The sequence below is a fragment of the Neofelis nebulosa genome, chromosome 15 (genome assembly GCF_028018385.1).
Source record: "Neofelis nebulosa isolate mNeoNeb1 chromosome 15, mNeoNeb1.pri, whole genome shotgun sequence".
Lineage (NCBI taxonomy): Eukaryota > Metazoa > Chordata > Mammalia > Carnivora > Felidae > Neofelis > Neofelis nebulosa.
Window position 1 is genome coordinate 932,529 of NC_080796.1, and position 20,266 is coordinate 952,794.

The following is a 20,266-nucleotide window of genomic DNA, read 5'->3' on the forward strand; positions in this document are numbered from 1 at the left end:
CGCCACCCAGGCGCCCCAAGAGTCATAAAAAGTTTTAACTGTGAAACACTAATTCAGGATTTTATAAGAATACTACTTTTTAGAAATTAATATTGGGATGCCTGGGTGGCTCAGTCAGTTGGACATCCAACTCTTAGTTTCAGCTCGAGTCATGATCCCAAGGCCGTGGGATCAAGCCCTGCGTCAGGTCCACACGAAGCATGGAGTCGGCTTGCAATTCATATTCTCCCTCACTCTCTCTCAAAAATCAACATTAAAAAAAATAGTAAAACGAATGAAAAAGTTAATCTTAAGGGACAGGATTTAAAGTATAGAAGAGAAATACAGGATTACAGAATTTTGAGCCATTTTCCAGCACTACCACGATGTCTAAGAAAAATATAAAACACGATTTTAAACTTCATATTGTTTTATTATTCCACTGGGAACAGCATATGAAGAGCTCTAATTTCCTATCTACACCATATAGGAAGGTGGTTAAAGACCCAAGAAGGAATCTAGCATTAAGCAACTAATATATTTATGATCATCCAATTTGAAGATTTTAAAGTCTTCAAATACATGTTTGATTATCAAGGAAGACTGAACATTCCCAGGAGGAAAGAAGAAAGGGACAAAAAAAAGAAAAAAAAAAAAAAACTCAGCAGTCTTTCTCAGTTTTAGACATGAAAGAATAATTTACATGCTAAATTGAACAACTATGAATACTAAAGTTTCCCCTGAATAATATAAAATGTATTCATTGGGGTGCCTGGGGGACTCAGTCGGCTAAGCATCCGCCTTCGGCTCAGGTCACGATCTCATGGTTCCTGAGCTCGATCCCCGCGTGTCAGGCTCTGTGCTGACAGCTCAGAGCCTGAAGCCTGCGTCAGATTCTGTGTCTCCCTCTCTCTCTGCCCTTCCCCCACTCATGCTCCATCTCTCTCAAAAATAAATAAATATTGTTTTAAAAATGTATCTATTGTAGGAAATCTTCAAAAAAGTAAAAATCACCTCCTACAACGAATTTTGCATACCCTCTTGGCAACCTTTCATGCCTTATGATTCTGTCATGACAAAGAGTCCATATTAGACCAAAATTTATACATGTTGAGTTCATTCATTTTGTATGTGTGGATGTGTCTATTCTATGCAGATACTATTAAAACAAGAGTGGCACCTGGGTGGCTCAGCTGGTTAAGCGTCCAACTTGACTTGGGCTCAGGTTATTCAAGTTCTGTGTCGGGTTTGACACTGGCAGCACACAGCCTGCTTATGATTCTCTCTCTCTCTCTCTCTCTCTCTCTCTCTCTCTGCCTCTGTCTTACTCTCTCTCTCTCAAAATACATAAAGACTTGAAAACTCAAAATTAAAAAAAGATAATTCAGAATGCAGAAAACATATTTTATATATGTTTTTCTTTCAGAGTGTGGCAGCTTAAGTGGCACCTGGGTAGCTCAGGCAGTTAAGCATCTTGATTTGGGCTCAGTTCATCATCTTGCAAACCGGTTTGTGAGTCTGAGCTATGCATCGAGCTCTGTGCTGACAATGAAGAACCTGTTTGGGATTCTCTCTGTCTCTCCCCTCTCTCCCTGTCCCTACCCTGCTTGCTCTCTCTCTCAAAATAAATAAATAAGCTAAAAAACAAAAAACAAATTCAGTGTTGCAGCTTCAAATTTAGTTTTTCATTTCATGGATAAAGAACCTTATTTACATCACCAGACATTTTATTTAATGAAAAGAATAAATGTTTATTTCCTCTCTTTCTACTCAAAAAGACCTAAAATATACCAAGATTATACCACACAATAGGTTACCTTAGAAACCCCAAGAAAGACAATAGCCAAAAAGTGAAAATTCGCAATCAACCTGGTATGGACTAAAACAGATTTCACTTTGCATTCCTTAGAAACACAGGTTTTGCTAAACTAAATCTAGGATATCACCTTTATTAAACTGAAAGGCAAGGGCAAAATTTCTTTCGGTTCTTCAAAGAAATCAGCTGTAAGTCATTCAGAAGAGTCTAAGTATTTTTTGGTTGTTACCTGGCTTTTTTTTTCTTAATTTGCACTGAAAATATTCCCTCTCACATTTTATAATTTAAAGAGCATCTGCTCTGCCTTAATCCCACTATTGCTGCTGTGATTTTATGATACTTTCTCTCAACTCTTCATACTTTAAGTTCAACTCGCCCTTCTAAAATGAATTCTTCCCCTTCACCCCCCTCCTCATCTCATATGCATTGAGCTATTCTTTCCAGCTGCCTTCTCCTTCTTTGCTTCCATAAAGGCATACCCGAGAATTGTCTACTCCCACCAAACTTTCTAAATGTCAATCCTGTACCTTCCTCTCTGTTGTCATTACACTGATTTCTATTATGATCTTGAGGACTTCCGTTTCTTCCTAAGATCCTTTTCATCATTATAAGGAGCAAGAGGATGGTATGGGGTGGGGGCAGTATAAAACGAAACAACTTACCTTTGCAAGACCAAGGACAGCTAACGTCTTGCGAGAAGGTTTCAGAAGAGATTTAGATGATGGTAAAACAGGAACAGGATCGCCATAAACTCTGACTGGTGGTTTGGAAAGAGTTTCAGCCATATTTTTATTTTCAGAATCAGGATTGTTGTCCTCAGATAAGGTTCCATCTTCTGGTTTCATAGTGCCACGTTTTGGTCTCACTTAGTAGAAAACAAAGTAAAGAGGACATGAAAATATCTGTAACTTCAAATTAGTGAATAACACAAGAATGGACAAGAATTAGTGAATAATACAAGTCTTCCAATAGCTTACTGTTTTTAATGAATTGCCAAGAAGAATGCAGTAGCTTTGCTATGCGTGATTTCGGGACATTCTAGAAAAGAATTAATAGCTTTAAGGATTACAAGAATCCAATTCGATAAAATCATTGTAATATTCACCATTACCAAATGAGCACCATTACACAAGGAACACAGGCTTTGGAATCATTCAAATGTAGATTCACATCTCAGTTATGCCGTTAACTATTTATTACCAGTCTCCATTTCCTTATGTGGTGAGGATTAAAAGAGATCTCATAAGTAGTCCCAAATGTTACTCGCCGTACCTGTAACTGATTAATATCGGGTAAATACTTTACCAAAGTAACCTCAGATAAACATTGAACCCTTAGGTAATTGAAAGCATGTTGAAAAAACTAACACTAAGAAATTTAAATATGTTATCTTGTGAAGTGTCTGCATGATTTATACTGGCATGAACTATCTCTTGTAAGAGAAAATATACAAACTTACTCTTCAGTAGTATCTTATGTTGGTAAGTTGGAATTGCCAACAGTTTAAGTGCTTATGTTTCTCAAAACACTAAATACAAATAAGACTATTTAAACGTAGCTCCTTCTGGGACGCCTGGGTGGTTCAGTCAGTTAAGTGACCCAGTTTTGATGTCAGCTCAGGTCATGAACTCACGGTCAGTGGGGTTCAAGCCACACATCGGGCTCTGTGCTGACAGCGTGGAACCTGCTTGAAATTCCCTCCTTCCCTCTCTGTCTGCGCCTCCCTACTAGCACTTGCTCATTCTCTCTCTCTCTCCCTCCCTTTCCAGGAGAAATACAAACATTACAAAAACATTTAGCTCAGCTCCTTCCAAGAAAGAGAAAAAAGAATAATAAGCCTTGTGGGGAATAAGTCATGGATGAAACCACACCCAGACAGTAGAATTCCATAAGCAATATGTTGACAACGGAGTTGACAGAAAGTGATGTACTAAAAGGACAGACACTAAACAAATGTTTTCTGCAAGGAAATATTAGGGTAGGGGTAAACCATTAAAAAAGAGCATGGTGGTGGGAACACATAGGTGGCTCAGCCAGTTCAGCGTCCAACTTCAGTTCATGAGTCATGATCTCACGGTTTGTGGGTTTGAGCCCCACATTGAGCTCTGTGTTGACAGCTCCGAGCCTGGAGCCTGCTTTGGATTCTGTGTCTCCCTCTGTCTCTGACCCTACCCCGCTTGCACTCTGTCTCTCTCGCGCACTCCATAATAAATAAACTTAAAAACATCAAAAATATCTTTAAAAGCATGGGGGGAGAAGAGGAAAAAAGGAAAAAAAAATGAGACATGACCAATCAATGCAGCATGAGCTTAAGACAAGGAAGAAAAGGAGAAATGTGAGCAAAATAAGGTAAGTGGAAACAACATACAATTTTCAACAGGTACATAAGTAGGACTGGGAATATACTATGAACAATAGTCTCTTTTAAACCTTTGAAAGATATATATATAACCTATACGTAAAACAGAGGCTTTGATTCACAGTATATCCCTAATAATACTGACTTTAATCACACTACAGTTACCTGGTTATAAGTACTGTAATAAATAATTTAATTTTTTTCACTATAAAATAAATTGTTCAATTACTGGCATCTACCACTTCCTAAAAGCTATAAATTACTACTAGACTAACAAAAGAACAGAAAAGAGAGGTTCCTAACACATCAACTTTCACTATGGAGAAAGAATTGGGAATGAAAATTCTAGGAAGAAATGGGAACCTTCAAAGGATGTATGTAATGGGACATAGATGGGGTAAGCAAACAAAGGCTGAGGACTTTTTCTCTGCAATTCTAAGCTCACAATGGGAGGATACTAAAAATAGACTGTAACCTTCTTTCTTATGTAACTCCTGATTTCCTCAGTAGAATTCATTTGCGTTTATATGTATTAAACGCTAAAATGGAATGTAAACTGAAGCCTTACTTTTTAAATTCAAATATTTAATTGTGATATATCATGCATATTTGGTTACTTTTCAAACTCCATTCTATGGAATTCCATTTCCCTACTCATTTGTTCACATTCAAAAACCATGACATTGCTTCTTCCAAGCAAGACTTTATTCTAGGAGCTCCAGGAGTCAAACAAGTGTGTTTCCTAACCTCCAGTAGCTTATAATGATGTAGGGGTTTGAAATGAATATTTAAATAAATACCAGATGTCTGAAACTTTAAATTTTAGAATCTGACACAAGGACTAGGAGGAGATAGTTTTCAAAGCTACAGTATGAAAGATTTCTGAAATTAGAAATTTGACAACGTGGCTATGAAGAGCCTCTGCCCATAGAGCTACTCTTTTCAGCAAAATACGTATTCTTCAGGGAGATGCACAATTTTAACTTACTCTTCATGGAGTTATTTCAAAACTACAGGGGAACACTTTTGTAAGGTAAATGTTGAGAAATGATGTAAACATCTAAATTTCAACATTTTCTAATATGATTTTAGTCTAAATGTAGAACAAAGGATAGAGCCAAAGGAAAATCCTGTATCTCACCAAAATAAAACTTGCCTGGGGCGGGGAGCAACCTACAATAGATACTTGGATCCAATCGGGTTTCATTTAGGCATGAGTATTACCAGTCATGTTACTATCACAGTAAGAATCCTTATCCTTAACCAAATGTCACATTTCCTCCATTGTGGGAAAGCTTTTCCCAATATAATTTGACGGTCATTATATATTTTCCAGCCCATTCTTTTATAAGACTCCACCTGTAGGATTTACCAAAGTACAACAAAACAAAACAAAACATTCAACCCGTCATGTATCTGTAAAGTGGTTTGTTCTTGCTAACTTTCCATGACACACATAAAATGATGATACACAGTCTCCTCTTAAGTTTAAGAGTAAATAAGGGAGAAAACTCAATTCAGAGGAGGAAAGTGAGTTTCACAGGAGGGTGCTTTACCTTGGTACCAAAATCTAAGTCTTGGCTAGCTGATGTAGACCATGAATCATCAAGACCAGGTTTGTCGGAAAGCCTTTAGAGCAAAAATATACAAAAAAAATCATGTTCATTTATTTTAAAAGAAAATTTAAAAAATTAAGTGAAAGGTCAGCTATCTGTGTATTAAACAACGTTTCTTGGTATAATTAAAAGTTGGCCTCTGGTTTTTTCATTAAGTTTTATTATGATTCCAGTAATAATAGCATCCAGTGTTATATTAGTTTATTAATATAGTGATTCACCAACTCCATACTCACCCCATGCTCATCATGACAAGGACACTCCTTCATCCCCATCACCTCTTTCAGCCCTCCCACCACTCACTTCCTCTCTGGGAACCATCTGTTTGTTCTCGGCAGTTAAGAGCCTATTTCTTGGTTTGTCTCTCCTTCTTTTTCTCCTTTGCTCATTTGTTGTTTCTTAAGTGCTACATGAGTAAAATCATATGGTATTTGTCTTTCCCTGACTTTCCTTAACATACTACTCTCAGGCTCCATCCAGGTCATTGTAAATGGCAAGATTTCATTGTTTTATGGTTGAGTAATATTCCAGGGTGTGTGTGTGTGTGTGTGTGTGTGTGTGTGTGTATGTGTGTGTGTGTGTATGAAAAACATATAAACACACAGATACATACATATAGAACTTCTCCATTCACTCAATTGTCAATGGACGTTTGCGCTGGCTATTGGAAATAATGCTGCAATAAACACAGGGGTGCGTGTGTCCCATGGAATTCGTGTTTTTTGTATTTTTTTTTTTTTGGTTAGTATCCAATAGTGCAATAACTGGATCATAGTAGAGTTCTCTTTTTAATTTTTTGAGGAATCTCCATACTGTTTTCCAGAGGGGCCGCACCCATTGGCATTTCCACCAACAGTGCAAGAGGTTTCCTTTGTCTCCACATCCTCGCAAACACTTGCTTCTTGTGTCTTGGAGTTTAACCATTCTGACATGTGTGACATGGTATCTCGTTGTAGTTTTGGGAGCCTTTTTTCATGTGTCTGTTGACCATCTGTATATTGTCTTTGGAAAAATGTCTGGTTATGTCTTCTGCTCATTTTTAAACTGGGCTTTTTTGGAGGGGAGGATGTTTACTCATATCAATTTTTTATACTTTGTGGATACTAACCCTTTACTGGATTTGCAAAATGTTTGCAAATATGTTCTCCCATCCCAGAGGATGCCTTTTAGTTTTGACATTTTCCTTCACTGTGCAAAAGCTTAAAAGGTTAATGTAGTCCCCATAGTTTATTCTTGCTTTGTTTCCCTTGGCTCAGGAGACATAACTAGTAAAATGTTGCTACAGCCAAAGTCAGAGAAATGACGGCCTGTGCTCTCTTCAAGGATTTTTTATGGTTTAAGGTCTCACACTTATGTCTTTAATTCATTTTGAGATTATTTGTGTGTATGGTACAGAAATTGGCCCAGGTTCATTCTTTGGAATGTGACTTGTCTGGTTTACCCAACACCATTTGGTGAAGAGACTGCCTTTTCCCCACTGGATAGTCTTTCCTGTTTGTGGAAGATGAACTGACCATACAGCGGTGGATTTATTTCTCGGTTTCGGTTCTATTCCAATGAGCTATGAGGCTATTTTGTATGCCAGTACTCACCATACTGTTTGGATTACTACAGCTTTGGAAGAAAACTTGAAATCTGAGACTGCGATACCTCCAGATTTCCTCTTTTGCAATACTGCTTTGGCCATTCAAGTTTTTTGTGGTTCTATACAACGTTTAGGATTGTTTATCTAGCTCTGTGACAAATGCTGTTGGTATGTTGACAGGGATTGCATGACATCTGTAGATGCTTTTGGGTAGTGTACACACTTCAAAAATATGTATTCTTCCCATCTGTGAGCATCGGATGTGTTTCTCTTTCCGTCACCTTCAATTTCTTTCATCAGTGTTTTACGGTTTCTAGAGTACAGGTCTTTCACAATTTGGACCCTGTTTTATTTTTTTTTTTTTAATTTTTTTTTCAACGTTTTTTATTTATTTTTGGGACAGAGAGAGACAGAGCATGAACGGGGAGGGGCAGAGAGAGAGGGAGACACAGAATCAGAAACAGGCTCCAGGCTCCGAGCCATCAGCCCAGAGCTTGATGCGGGGCTCGAACTCACAGACCGCGAGATCGTGACCTGGCTGAAGTCGGACGCTTAACCGACTGCGCCACCCAGGCGCCCCTGGACCCTGTTTTAAAAAAACTTTCAGTTCTCTGAAAGTCTCTATTTTGACTCCACCTCTGCTAACCTGTGAAATCTCCAGGAAAGACCCAGTCTGAGTTTCCATAACCAAATGTGACAGGCAGGGAATGCTCTGACATGGTTGAAAATTAAATGTATAAACGTTACTACAATGACTTCTCACCTCACATCTGTCAGAATGGCTCAGTTTCAACACACAGGAAACAACAAGGGTGCTCAGGATGTGGAGAAAAAACAACCCTTGTGCACCGGTCATGGGATGTAAATTGGTATCACCACAGTGAAAGCCAGTATGGAGGGCCCTCAACAAATTAAAAACACAAATACCATAGGATCCAGTGATTCCACTACTGGGTATTTATTTACCCAAGGGAAATGGAAATACTAATTTGAAAAGATATACGCACCCCTATCTTTATTATAGCATTATTTACAATAGACAAGATATGGAAGCAACCCAAGTGTCCACCAATACATGAACAGACCAAGCACACACACACACACACACACACACACACACACACTCACACAATGAAATATTACACAGTTATAAAACAGAATGAGATCTGCAACATCATGGATATACCTAGATGGCATGAGGGTAAGTGAAATAAGTCAGACAGAGAAAGACAAATCCTATATGATTTCACTTCTGTGTAGAATGTAAAAAGGGGAATAAATGAACAAACAGAGCAAAAGCAGAAACAGCCCCATAAAAGCAGAGAATTGACTCTTTCCAGAAGGGAGGGGAGGTGGGGGGATGGACGAAATGGAGGAAGGGGAGAGGGAAGTTCAGGGTTCCAGTTATAGAATGAATAAATCACAAGGCTCAAAGGTACAGCATAGGGAATCTAGTCAGTGGTATCGTAATAGCCTCATATTTTACCAGATGGGTGCTCCACTTATGGTGAACATGGTGGACCATCCAGAGTTGTTGCATCACATATTACATTGTGTGTCACGTAGACCTCCGTTTAACTAAATATATCAAAGTTTGGGTTCGAGGTTATGAGTGGTTGTACTAACTGGAGATTAAAAGATTAAAAGTTCCCAAGGCCAACTTTGTTCCCACTCTGGTCTTGCCTTATTTAGGTCCATAATAACTAGCAAGACATTCCAAGCCTTCAGGGGCATTCAGCTACCCAAGGAGAGAGACTGCGATCAAATGGCCCCGGTAGTTGTGCCTCTATTTCTCTATACGCTGCCTGAATATTTTCTTCCCTATGAGCTCCCACTCCTACATCACTCTTCGGCACGGTTCTGTGGCATTCCCCAACCTTTCAATCTTTAGCCTATGAAGCCATACACTCCTACAACAAGGATGGGCTCCCATGAACGAGGGTAGGAGCCATGTCCTCTCCTGGAGAACAAGCGAATTGGGAGTCTCACTCATCCACACAGTCACCTCAACAGAGGCATGTTCTCACCGATCCAGATGAAGCTCCCTTACTGATTTCACAAGTCAGTCCTACCCCTGCCCAGCCCTACAAGTACATGGGAAGGGCATCACAGATTTAGGAAAAGAGGTGGAGTGAGGAGACAACTTGCCTTGGGCCATACATCTCTGATGTTCGGAATCTCCACCCCCTACCCCCAATTCCTTGAGAGGATCTAAGCTATCCTCCCTCAGTTGGGTGGAAGTAAGGGATATCATATTTCTATTTGCTGTAAAAATACTCTTCCCTGCAGCTCAAATGATTTTTAATCTCTCTCATCAGAAAATCTGAGGTATGCTCCAGCACCTTCAATGAAACCAACACACACAAAAGCAGAAACCTGGTCACGACCCTCTTGAACTCTCTATTTGAATATGCCTTTCTAAACAACTCCCCTATTCCTGGGTCCTTCATTCCTGTCATTCCCCTTTATCTCACTTGGCATAAACCCCCATATTCTGACTTCTTTCCTAACACTCTTGTTTCCAACCAACTCAGTGTTGTTCTTCTTGAAACCTGGTCTCCTCTGCTAATTCGATTCTTACCCTCCTTCATTGTATTCATTAGACCCACTCCCCAGATTTTTATTATTAAAATATTTGTCTGCAAGATGAAGACAAAAAACAAAGAAAGAAATGAAAGAAAGAAAGAAAGAAGGAAAAGAACCATAATTTAAATCTCATTTCTGTGACTTATCATATCCAACTAGGTCACTTCAATCTCTTTTGAGTTTCAAACTGTCCATGTAAGCAACCATTGGGAAAGGAGGTTAAACAGAGTTTGAATTACTAGAGGGTATTTTGATGAATTAATCTCTGAGGTTCCCTAATTCTTGAGACTCTAAGTAGTTTGATTTGGACTCTGGAAAAATGGAGATTCCTTAGCCGGCAGAAGAGGAAATATTAGTGGAAAAATAAAGAAATACCAAGAAACCCAAAGAAGAAAGTAAAAAGGCAAAAACACAGTACAGAAACGTCATAGGGAAAAAATCTCCAAAAAAGAAATAGCTTCCTAGAACTACTCAAGGGTACTAGTCCAAAGGGAAACCAGACTGGGAACCTAGGCAACAAAGAATCCTTGAAATATCCTAGCAATATCCTTGAGATAGAGACTGAACTTAATTAACATAACATGCTCTACAATTAAATACCCTTCCCTTACAGAAAACTCATTTGTGTCAAGAAGAAGGGATATCACCACATCTAAGGAGCTGCCTGACGACATCTTGCTTTTTATGTAAAAGCTGTGACACCATGGCCATAGCTGGCATCCATCCTAAAATCTCGGATGGTAAAAACAAGGGACTAGTTTCCACTGCACTAATGACTTTTGTTAGCACTAGTGGTCAAATACATAAGGGCAAATGCTTGCACTAACCTGGTTTCTTAAGAAAACCCTAAATTAGAGTTCTGACATGATTAGCTTTGACATTCTGAGTTGATCTGCCCTAAGATCTGTATCTTCATCTCAGTGCTGCTGAGGAACGAGAGAATGGATGTGGAAGCTAAACAGGCTGACGGGCAAAGCCCCTTAGCTACCCATTAACTATGGAATCATGGTCGAGTCATCACCCTCCCTGAACCACAGTTGCCAAACTAATAAAAAGTAGGCTACAGCAACACAGCTATTTTGCAAAGCTATGCAATGCCTATATAACTTAACAGATGTTATGCATAGGAAATAGTGTCTTGTCCAGGGTAGACCACTCAACAACTGCTTTTGTTCTCTGCGTTCCCTTAGGAAACATAATTTTCAGTTCATTCATTTCACTTCCTTTCCTTTCATTTTCCATTTCATTTCATTTCATTCCTTTATACTTTGAGAGTGAGTGCACACAGAAATCGGGAAAGATATCCCAAGGAGGCTGTCAGCGCAAAACCTGACATGGGGCTTGAACTCACAAACCTGAGTTGAAATCAAGAGTCACAATCTTAACCGACTGAGCCACCCACGTGCCCCAATGAATGTCATTTTTACAAATCCATAAAAATCCTACCTGGTTATAGAGTCTTCCTCAGCATTCTTATCTGCTCCTAAAGAAGAAAGCAAAATACATGTTAAATCAGCAATTGAAAAATAGAGGAAATTACAAGTGTATAGCTTATGATTTGTTAAAAAGTATTGCTTTGGGACCACACCTGGAAACCACACTACACTGAATGGTAATTATACCATTCGTAGGCTTAAAGCACTAAGAAATCTTACTTTCTCCTCTATGTTGACCAAAAGCAAGAATGGGTTTTATCAAAATTTGACACCTACAGGTGAACTTATGTTTACAATGGCCATCACTGACCGACTCTGTGACACTAGAGGAAAATGGTGTCGTTAGGAGAATGATTATCACAAGCTGACAATGTCAAACTGAAACTAGCATGATTTTTCTGGACTTCCACTGCTATAGAAGTTAAAGGAGAGTTTTGTTTTTTTGTTTTTTTTTTGTTTGTTTGTTTTTTGCTGTAACACAGCAGAACTTCCCCAGCCATTTAGTAGAGACTGTTCAGTTTTAGGATGAAACAACACCTCACAAATGTGCTCCATAGCTATTGTACTCTGAATCATGGCCAAACCATAGCAAACAGACTCTCCCTGGCCTTATTTCCAATGACAAGGTAAGTAGGAAGGATGTGGCATTCCAATTTGATAAAGTTCTAACTTCTCGAGACTGTCTCCTTCCATTGCTAGAGATCTAGACCCAATGAACATCACAGAGGATGATCCCAATGTCAGTGCTATGTAGCGGCTCATGATGTCATTTTTCTCAACCCTCCCCATTAGGTGACACACATCTAGAAAAATCATGCTTTTTTTCATGGAAGGCATATGTCATCAGATCCTCTACTGATGAGCAACAAAACAAAACAAAGTGCAAAGAATATCTTGAATGCCCACATTCAATTAGTGGGGAATTTTAATGTTCTAAACATTCAACGATATCCACTGTATGGTTGTTACTATATGACACTCTTTAAAGAGCAAGACTATGGAGGTAAGGGTTGGGGTGAATGTAGGGAAAAAGGGGCACACCCCCGAGGACTATTTTTTAAATTTTTTTAACGTTTATTTATTTTAGAGACAGAACATGAATGGGGGGAGGGTCAGAGAGAGAGGGAGACACATAATCGGAAGCAGGCTCCAGGTTCCGATCTGTCATTCCAGAGCCTGACACGGGGCTCGAACTCGGGAACCACGAGATCATGACTTGAGCCAAAGTCGGACACTTAACCAACTGAGCCACCCAGGCGCCCAAGCACAGAGGACTTTTAAGGCAGTGAAACTCTTTCACACGATACCACAAAGGTGGATTCACATCATTACACATTTGTTAAAACTCTTAGAATGTATAACACCAAGGCTGAACACTAATGCAAATTAGAGACTTTGCCTGAAAATTATGAGTTAGTGTCCATATAAAATGCACCACTCTTGTCAGGGTGCCTCGGTGGCCCAATTGTTTCAGCGTCCATGTCTGGATCTGAGATCAGGTCATGATCTCACAGTTCATGGGATCAAGTCCTGCATCAGGCTCTGTGCTGACAGCACAGGATTCTTTCTCCCTTCTCCCTCTGCCCCTTGGCTGCTCACACGCATGCATGCTCTCTCACTCAAAACTAAACAAAGGAACTGAAAAATAATTCCTACTAAAAATGGACCACTGTCGTGCAAGATGTTAACAACAGGGGAGGCTAGGCATGTACGGGTGCATGGTATGGTATATGGAGACTCTCTGTACTTTCTATTATATTTTTCTGTTTACTTAAAACTGCTGAAAAAATAAGGCTCATTAAATGTAAAAAACAATCAAACAAAGTACAACAACCAAACATGGTATCCATTGAAGCTACTCTTAGCATATATTAACCATGATACAGTCACCTTGAACTGTATACATAGAGATCAAAGTAACATAATAGGGGTACTGTCTCCCATATGGAAGTATATGAAAATACATAAAGCAAAATACAAAAATACAAGTTATTTGTATATTTAGGCAAGAAAACAATTGATGAATATGACCAAATATAACTATAAACAGGGATTCAGCACTATATGAATCAAACCTGGGTTTTCCATATAATTGAGATTTTATTCTAATTTTAAATCAAAAATCATTATGCTGATCGTATCTAAGAATCATAATGAAAGCTTAATCACATAAAAAAAGATTATAATGACCTCATATTGCCCTAGTCTTTTTTGTACAAATACCTACTACATATGGATAATGAAACTGAAACCAGTACCATGTTAACCATCATTTTACTTGCTATTAAAATAAAAATTTAAGATGCCACCAAAAATGAATTGAGCGCTGTAATCTCTATGCAGAAAAGGTTTCATCCAGCAGGCCGAAGATGGCTACCCTCAGAATATCCTACTTGAATGACTGGCCCTTGGTTGTTCCCTGGGATCTTGGATTTAAGGAAGGTTTCCACCATTCCCTAGCTCGGTAATAGAAGCTCACTGTGCCTAAGTGTTTGTAAAATCAGTGTGCTTAACGCCGTACACTTGATTTCTTTTTGGAAACCTGGAATTTTGGGACATGCTAAGGAGAAGATGCCTATGTGATTAGCATTTGATGAAAACCTCGGGCACTGAGTATCCATAAGCCTCGTACTGGCAGACTACATTTCACTTGTGCTGTCCTAATTTGATGCTGGAGGAGTTAAGCACATCCTGATAACTCCATAAAGATAGGATTCCTGGAAGCCTGTGCTTGGTCTACTCTGGACTTCACCCCATGCACCTTTTGTCTGTGCTGATTGGCCTTTCTAGCCTGTCCCCATAACAAACCATAGGCAACAACTATATGCTGAGTTCTGTGAGATCTTCCAGTGAATAATCAAATCTGGGTGTCGTTGGGGTGCCTCTATCACAACTGCATTATATGAAATTTTATTATTTGGGTTGATGTCATACACGTGGTTACAGTCAGAAGGTTATGTCACAGAATACCTTTCCTGGAATCTCTTTTTCTTGGTATTTGCCCGGAAAATTCCTACATTCCTATATATCCATTTGAAGAAATGTTTAAAAGGAATAGATGAAATCATGATGTCACAAAGTGTGAAACAAGCAACAATCCTATTTTACTCAGAAAAAAAAAATAGAGAGAATCCTGGTGGTTGCCACTATGTTCTACCATACACAAGTTCCTCTCAAATATGAAAAATCAGTTAATTTTTCCAACTAACTAGGACTTAGTTCATTTTTCTGGCAGATAGGAATGAAAAGAAGTAACAGGGATTGTTCTAGAAAAAACAGAACTATCAGACCCAGTATAAAAACATACTACTGATTATAGTTTTTTGTTTCTTTCCTTTCCTTAATTTCTTAGAAAATTAAAAATATACTTCACCTATTAAAGGCAGTCATTGCCAAAATAATCAAAAAGTCATAATTACTGTGTCCTCATTCCTGCTGCTCTCCTCTGTTCATCTGATAAAGTCCTACACATTTTTCATGTCCAATTTACGTGCTGGCACACAACCTGGAAACTTCTGAATCTTCTGAGAGTTCTCTCTCACCCCCTAACTTTTCATATTCAGGAATCACAGATTCGTATTAACTATACAGTTTCGGTCTCTGCTTTATCTTTTCCCTGCCATTGCCCTAGTCAAACATGAATTCTTAACTGATAATTTTCGCAGGGAAAAAAAAAAGCCACAAAATATTATTGTTATTTCTTAAATGAATAAAAAAAATAAGCAAAACAAATGAGAAAGACACAAGGCCCTGAAAAAAAAACTAATGGAATAAATTGAACCCCCTGACGTTTTCAAACTACACAGCTGAAAGTTTCACAATGGACTAATACCAGGCTAAGAAAACAAGAGCTTCCTTTGCCTCCCAGTCTCTTTATGTGGTTTCCTATAACCTATCCTTCATATGAGGGTTCAGCAAGCTACGGCCACTGGTCAAATCCAACCTGCCATCTGGTTCTGTAAATAATATTTTATTGGTGGCATAGCCCCATGTCTTCACTTACATATTGCTATGGCTGCTTTCACAAGGGCAGAGCTGAGAAACCACATCACCTAAATTATTCACTGGCTCTTTAGGAAAAAGGCTTGGTGATCTGTATTTTATGCCATAACCAGAGTGTCCTAACTCAAATCTAATCTTACTGGTCTTCTGCTTCAAATTCTCCAAAATCCCTGCATCAAATACTGCTGGTTCCCTCCCTAAGAGCCATTCCATATTCTTCATTCTTGCTAGAGAATCATAACTTTATTTGGATATTTATTGTCTCCATACACAGGGAAGGTGGCCTCACCCTGGCTTCAAAAAGAGAAAGGATTATTCTAAGCTAATCACAGTACCTGATTTACCAGGGACCAGTTTAGGAATGAGTATGTGACATAACCTAGTCTTTAAAATGTTAGAGGAAGTCTACTGCAAGCCTCTTCCTAGTGAAAAGAAACACCTAAAGAAAAGCAGTCCTTCCCACCCACTGGATGTTGCCATGTGAGAATATGATACCTGGAGCTGTTGCTAATTAGCCACCCCGGAAAGGAGAAATAAAAATACAAGCAACTCCAAAACTGAACAAGAGATGACTGGCATCCTGATGACATCACTGAACCATCAAAACATTTCTGGTTCCTACTGTTTTAGTCACTGTTAGAAGTCACCTATTATTTGCCGCTAAAAGCATTCTACAGAAGAAATTTCCCAAGGCCTATCGGGTAAGATCTACTCCTTTCTATAGCACTAACAAACTTCCATAAGCTTGTCTTACCTAGGTATTCACCTCATTTCCAACCATTCCCATAGCACACGTTTTCTACCAGCAAAACCCAACTGCTCATAAATCCTGCTAAGTTCACTCATACACCTTCGCCTCTGCACTGCTGTGTACTCCGCCAAACACGTAATCGTGATAGTTTACAAACATTGTCAAACATACAAATGTTGGTCCTTCTGCCTCTCTACCTGGCAAACTGAACTCTTCACTCTGCATGCTTACCATAGATTCTACCCAGTTCTTGAAAACTCGGATTCCTCACCGGGAACTTACGGTAACTGGAACAAATGCCAATACAAAATAACAATGATAATTATAAGCACTATGAGACTCTGGCACCCAGTAAGCACTAAATAGAGTAAATAATACAAATGGCAGTGGTAACAACAAAGTCCTGGGGTGCAGAGACTGGTTTTTGAATGTTTGTATTCTACAACAACAGGATAACACTTAGTAGCTAACAGGCACTTAAGAGTTACTTGTGAAGTGAACAAATGGACATGAATAAAAATGATTCCTTTGAAAATTATTTTTAAAAACCACAGAAACTTTTCTGTTTCAAAAACCGCAGGGACAGCTCTATTCTGTAATGAGCACCTTAATGATCAAAACGCTGTCTGTTCTACCTTTACCTTTCTTGTAACTTCCAAAACTAACCTACAGAAGTCCTTTGGTAACAGTCTACCAAGTTAAAGCTTTCTTCCTACTTTTCAGATTGTACGGTGCACTGGGTCCCACAACTAGGGAGCAACAGTAGCATTTTGTGTGTGTGTGTGTGATTGTGAAACATCTTTGTGCTGTTATTATAATTTCTGGAGCCCAAGTTGCCCTATTTGAATACTTGTGAAGATAAAATTTTGACTAATGGCAACAGAGTATCTTATTCTAACAAAATTACAGTGTCATGACAATTCTCCAACAAACAGAAGAAAACATTGTTCTAATGAAGTCAACATATCTCATTCTGGATTTGTTGTTGTTGTTGTTTTTAAATGTTTATTTTTTTGAGAGATACAGAGCATGCATGTACAGGGGAGGGGCAGAGAGAGAAGGAAAAGGGAAAATGCCACACAGGCTCTGAGCTGTCAGCAAAGAGCCCGACAGAGAAGTCTGACACAGGACTCCAACTCACCAACTGTGAGATGATGATGACCTGAGCTGAAGTCAAGAGTTGGACACTTAACTGACGCAGCCACCCAAGCGCCCCTCTCATTCTGTCTTGATTTATGAGGAGTGAAGTTGATAATGATGAGACCTTGTTGAGACAATATGTGAAATAACCTATGCCTCTCAACAAGGCAGTGCTTTTCTTCGGTACTCCTGGAAGCTATCTATAAGAAAACAATCTCCTTGGGAGTGCTGCACACTAGCTAAGATTTTCAGTTCTTATTATTTGCCATTTGTTTATGGTACCAGGAAAGTACTGTAGAATTCCCAGTTTTAGGGCTGTTTTCATTTTTTAATGAGACAAATCGCTAGGTAACAATATTTTCTAAATATAATCCATTTGTAAACATTTTATAAAAGATCCATTTTTATAACAAGTGCAATTTGTTATAATATGTTTATGGAGGAAACATAAAACATGCTAACTTAAAAATCTTTTTTTCCTCTGGGCACCTGGATGGCTCAGTTGGTGAAGCATCTGACCTTGGCTCAGGTCGTGATCTCGCAGCTCACGAGTTCGAGCCCCACATTGGGCTCTCTGCTGTCAGCGGTGGAGCCTGCTTTGGATCCTCTGTCTACCTTCCTCTGTCCCTCTCCTGCTCGCTCTCTCTCTCTCTCTCTCTCTCTCTCAAAATTAAATAAACAGTTAACAAAGCATTTTCGTATTTATTACACAAAGATGTCACATGGTATTTTAGGGGTCATGACTAAAATAATGAATTTCTTTTCAGATAATACTGCCTCTTATTTTCAATTACCTACAGTTAACTTCTTAAATAATTCTGAACATTAGACTATAAAGAAAGAAATTAAGAAAGAAAAAATATACATGCAATTTACACATTGGTGTTCTTTTCTTCATTGTACTTTCATTATCAAAACACCCTTACTCTGACTTTACTTATGTTAGGACGACCAAGAGCAATTCACTATGTAAAGTCTTACCAGGATTGCTGTTTTGCAAAGAATTTTTAAGCATGATTTCTTCTTTATGTCGACAAATTATTTTGTAACTGCAATGTATAAAAAAGGGTGATAAATAATATTACTATTTTAACGCTGATATGAAAAACATTTACCAAATACATCAAATTCTTAGAGTATTTCAAATAATAACAGAGTAAATATGAAAACTTGAATTACCCCATATACTTCAAGTTTGTACGTTCTAGAAGCTTTTCATTAAGTCTGTACTTAAAGAAGAAAAAAACAGGAAGATGAACCACTCATGAATTGAGGGCATTGTAGCTTAGTAAATTAGAACTAGCTTGCCAGGGGCACCTGGGTACTTAAGCATCCAACTTTAGCTCAGGTCATGATCTCACGGTTTATGGCTTTGAGCTCCACTCCAAAAGTAAATACACATCAAATAGAAATGAGAATAATTAGAATTCGCTTGCCAGAATGGAAAGTGTTTGGAACTCAGAAGTTCTAGCTCTATAACCTATAGCTATTTGTTCTTGGAGAAGCCACTTCTCTTTGGCTCAAAATCTCCCTATATAAAAGAAGGGAAATTACTGCCTTATTTTACAAGGTTGATAAGAGGATTTAATGAGATATTATACCCAAAAGATGGCCTCTCAGGCCGCCTCTTAGGTGATGCTCATTACTCTGGGAAGGGCAAGATGAGACCTTCCCTGACTTCAGAAAAGATGCTCCACAGGATTTAAAGCAGTGGTCCAGGGGCACCTGGGTGGCTCAGTCCATTGGGCATCCAACTCTTGATCTCAGCTTGGGTCTTGATCTCAGGCTCGTGAGTTCAAGCCCCATGTTGGAATCCATGCTGGGCATGGAGCCTACTTAAAAAAAGGCAGGGGTACAGATATGCTAACAAAGGGGAAAGAGAAGTCCGATCTCTTCCTGCAGCATCATTTGAACCTCTCTGACAGCTTGGAATGGTCCCAACTAACATCTTCTGGCAAAAAAAAAAAAGACCAACAAGATCCTCAAAGGGTAACTCATAAGGAAAGTCTAGGCTAAGATATGGGTTCCACATAAGGTCTTTGAGTGTGGAGGGACAGGGGTGTATGGCAAAAGCCAGGAGGCCCAGCTGCCCAAACAGGGTGCTGGTGCTTTGGGATAGCTGCTGAGCATATGTGCATGTGCAGTGAACAAAGAAACTTTGTAGCTTTGAAATCTAAGTGTGGAACACCATGAAGACTGAAAACTCTGGATCAGCAAGGGAATCCTGGGAGTAAAGGTCAATCACGACCCGACTGCAGCACCAGTTTCAACAGCAATGCCGCAACAACAGAATCAAAGGAAACTGTAGAATGATCAGGATGTCCTTTTTTTCCCCTCCAAATGACTTGTGAAAGAGGACTCTTTGGTCTTAGGGTGCTCCTTAGGTTCTTGGAAAATTCAAGGGACAGAGTACAGGAGATAGCCCTCAAAGGAAAGTAGAGGGTCTTCTACAAAACTGAACATTTCAAGACCCAAGTTACTAGTTAGAAAACACAGATGTAACATTATTTGTGTCCCATGCAGAGGGGTTATACTTGAAATGAAATGGATAAGGTTAGGCTCCTGGAGGATAAAGGTCTCAAAAGTCCTGAGATAAAGAATCCTGCACACATTCCTACTTCCAACTAGCCTAGTCCTTTGCTTGATTTTTGGCTAATGTTGTGGACTAACCGACTGCCATTCCAAAACTGCCTGACCAAACTACGAAATCCCATCTGTTACATACGAAGTTAACAGTTAAATTATTTTAAGCCTCAGTTTAGTAATAACTAGCATTTTAGTACAAACACTTACAGATTAAAACCCTTAATATAAGCATATTCATCTGCAGCCCATCCATATACATCTTGAGGAAAGGGGTCAATACCTTGCTGAAGAACAAGCCTGACTACATTTGTTGAGTCATAATTTACAGCAAGCATGAAGGCTGTTCTAAAATAACAGAGATAACTTCACTCTTAGGAATTTAGAGTTATTTAAACAGCTAATTTGATATA

General features: G+C 38.9%; 1 protein-coding gene across 4 annotated transcripts in view; it reads right to left on the bottom strand.

Moving 5' to 3' along the window:
- Positions 1 to 18,314, bottom strand: part of LOC131495907 (ankyrin repeat domain-containing protein 26-like) — a 395,531-nt gene extending 377,217 nt beyond the window's left edge. Inside the window, exons 1-6 of one of the 4 annotated variants that reach the window (XM_058701088.1) lie at positions 18,252 to 18,302; positions 11,388 to 11,424; positions 5,711 to 5,783; positions 2,773 to 2,833; positions 2,458 to 2,660; positions 50 to 239 (exon numbers count right to left, since the gene is read on the bottom strand). In XM_058701088.1, coding sequence (XP_058557071.1) covers positions 231 to 239; positions 2,458 to 2,660; positions 2,773 to 2,833; positions 5,711 to 5,783; positions 11,388 to 11,424; positions 18,252 to 18,285 — 417 coding nt within the window. In that variant the 5' untranslated portion in view covers positions 18,286 to 18,302 and the 3' untranslated portion in view covers positions 50 to 230. Of the gene's footprint in view, positions 1 to 49; positions 240 to 748; positions 2,661 to 2,772; positions 2,834 to 5,710; positions 5,784 to 11,387; positions 11,812 to 18,251 lie in introns of those variants that run through there. The other 3 variants (XM_058701087.1, XM_058701086.1, XR_009254173.1) reach the window with 3 other exon arrangements.
- Positions 18,315 to 20,266: the final 1,952 nt, after the last annotated feature.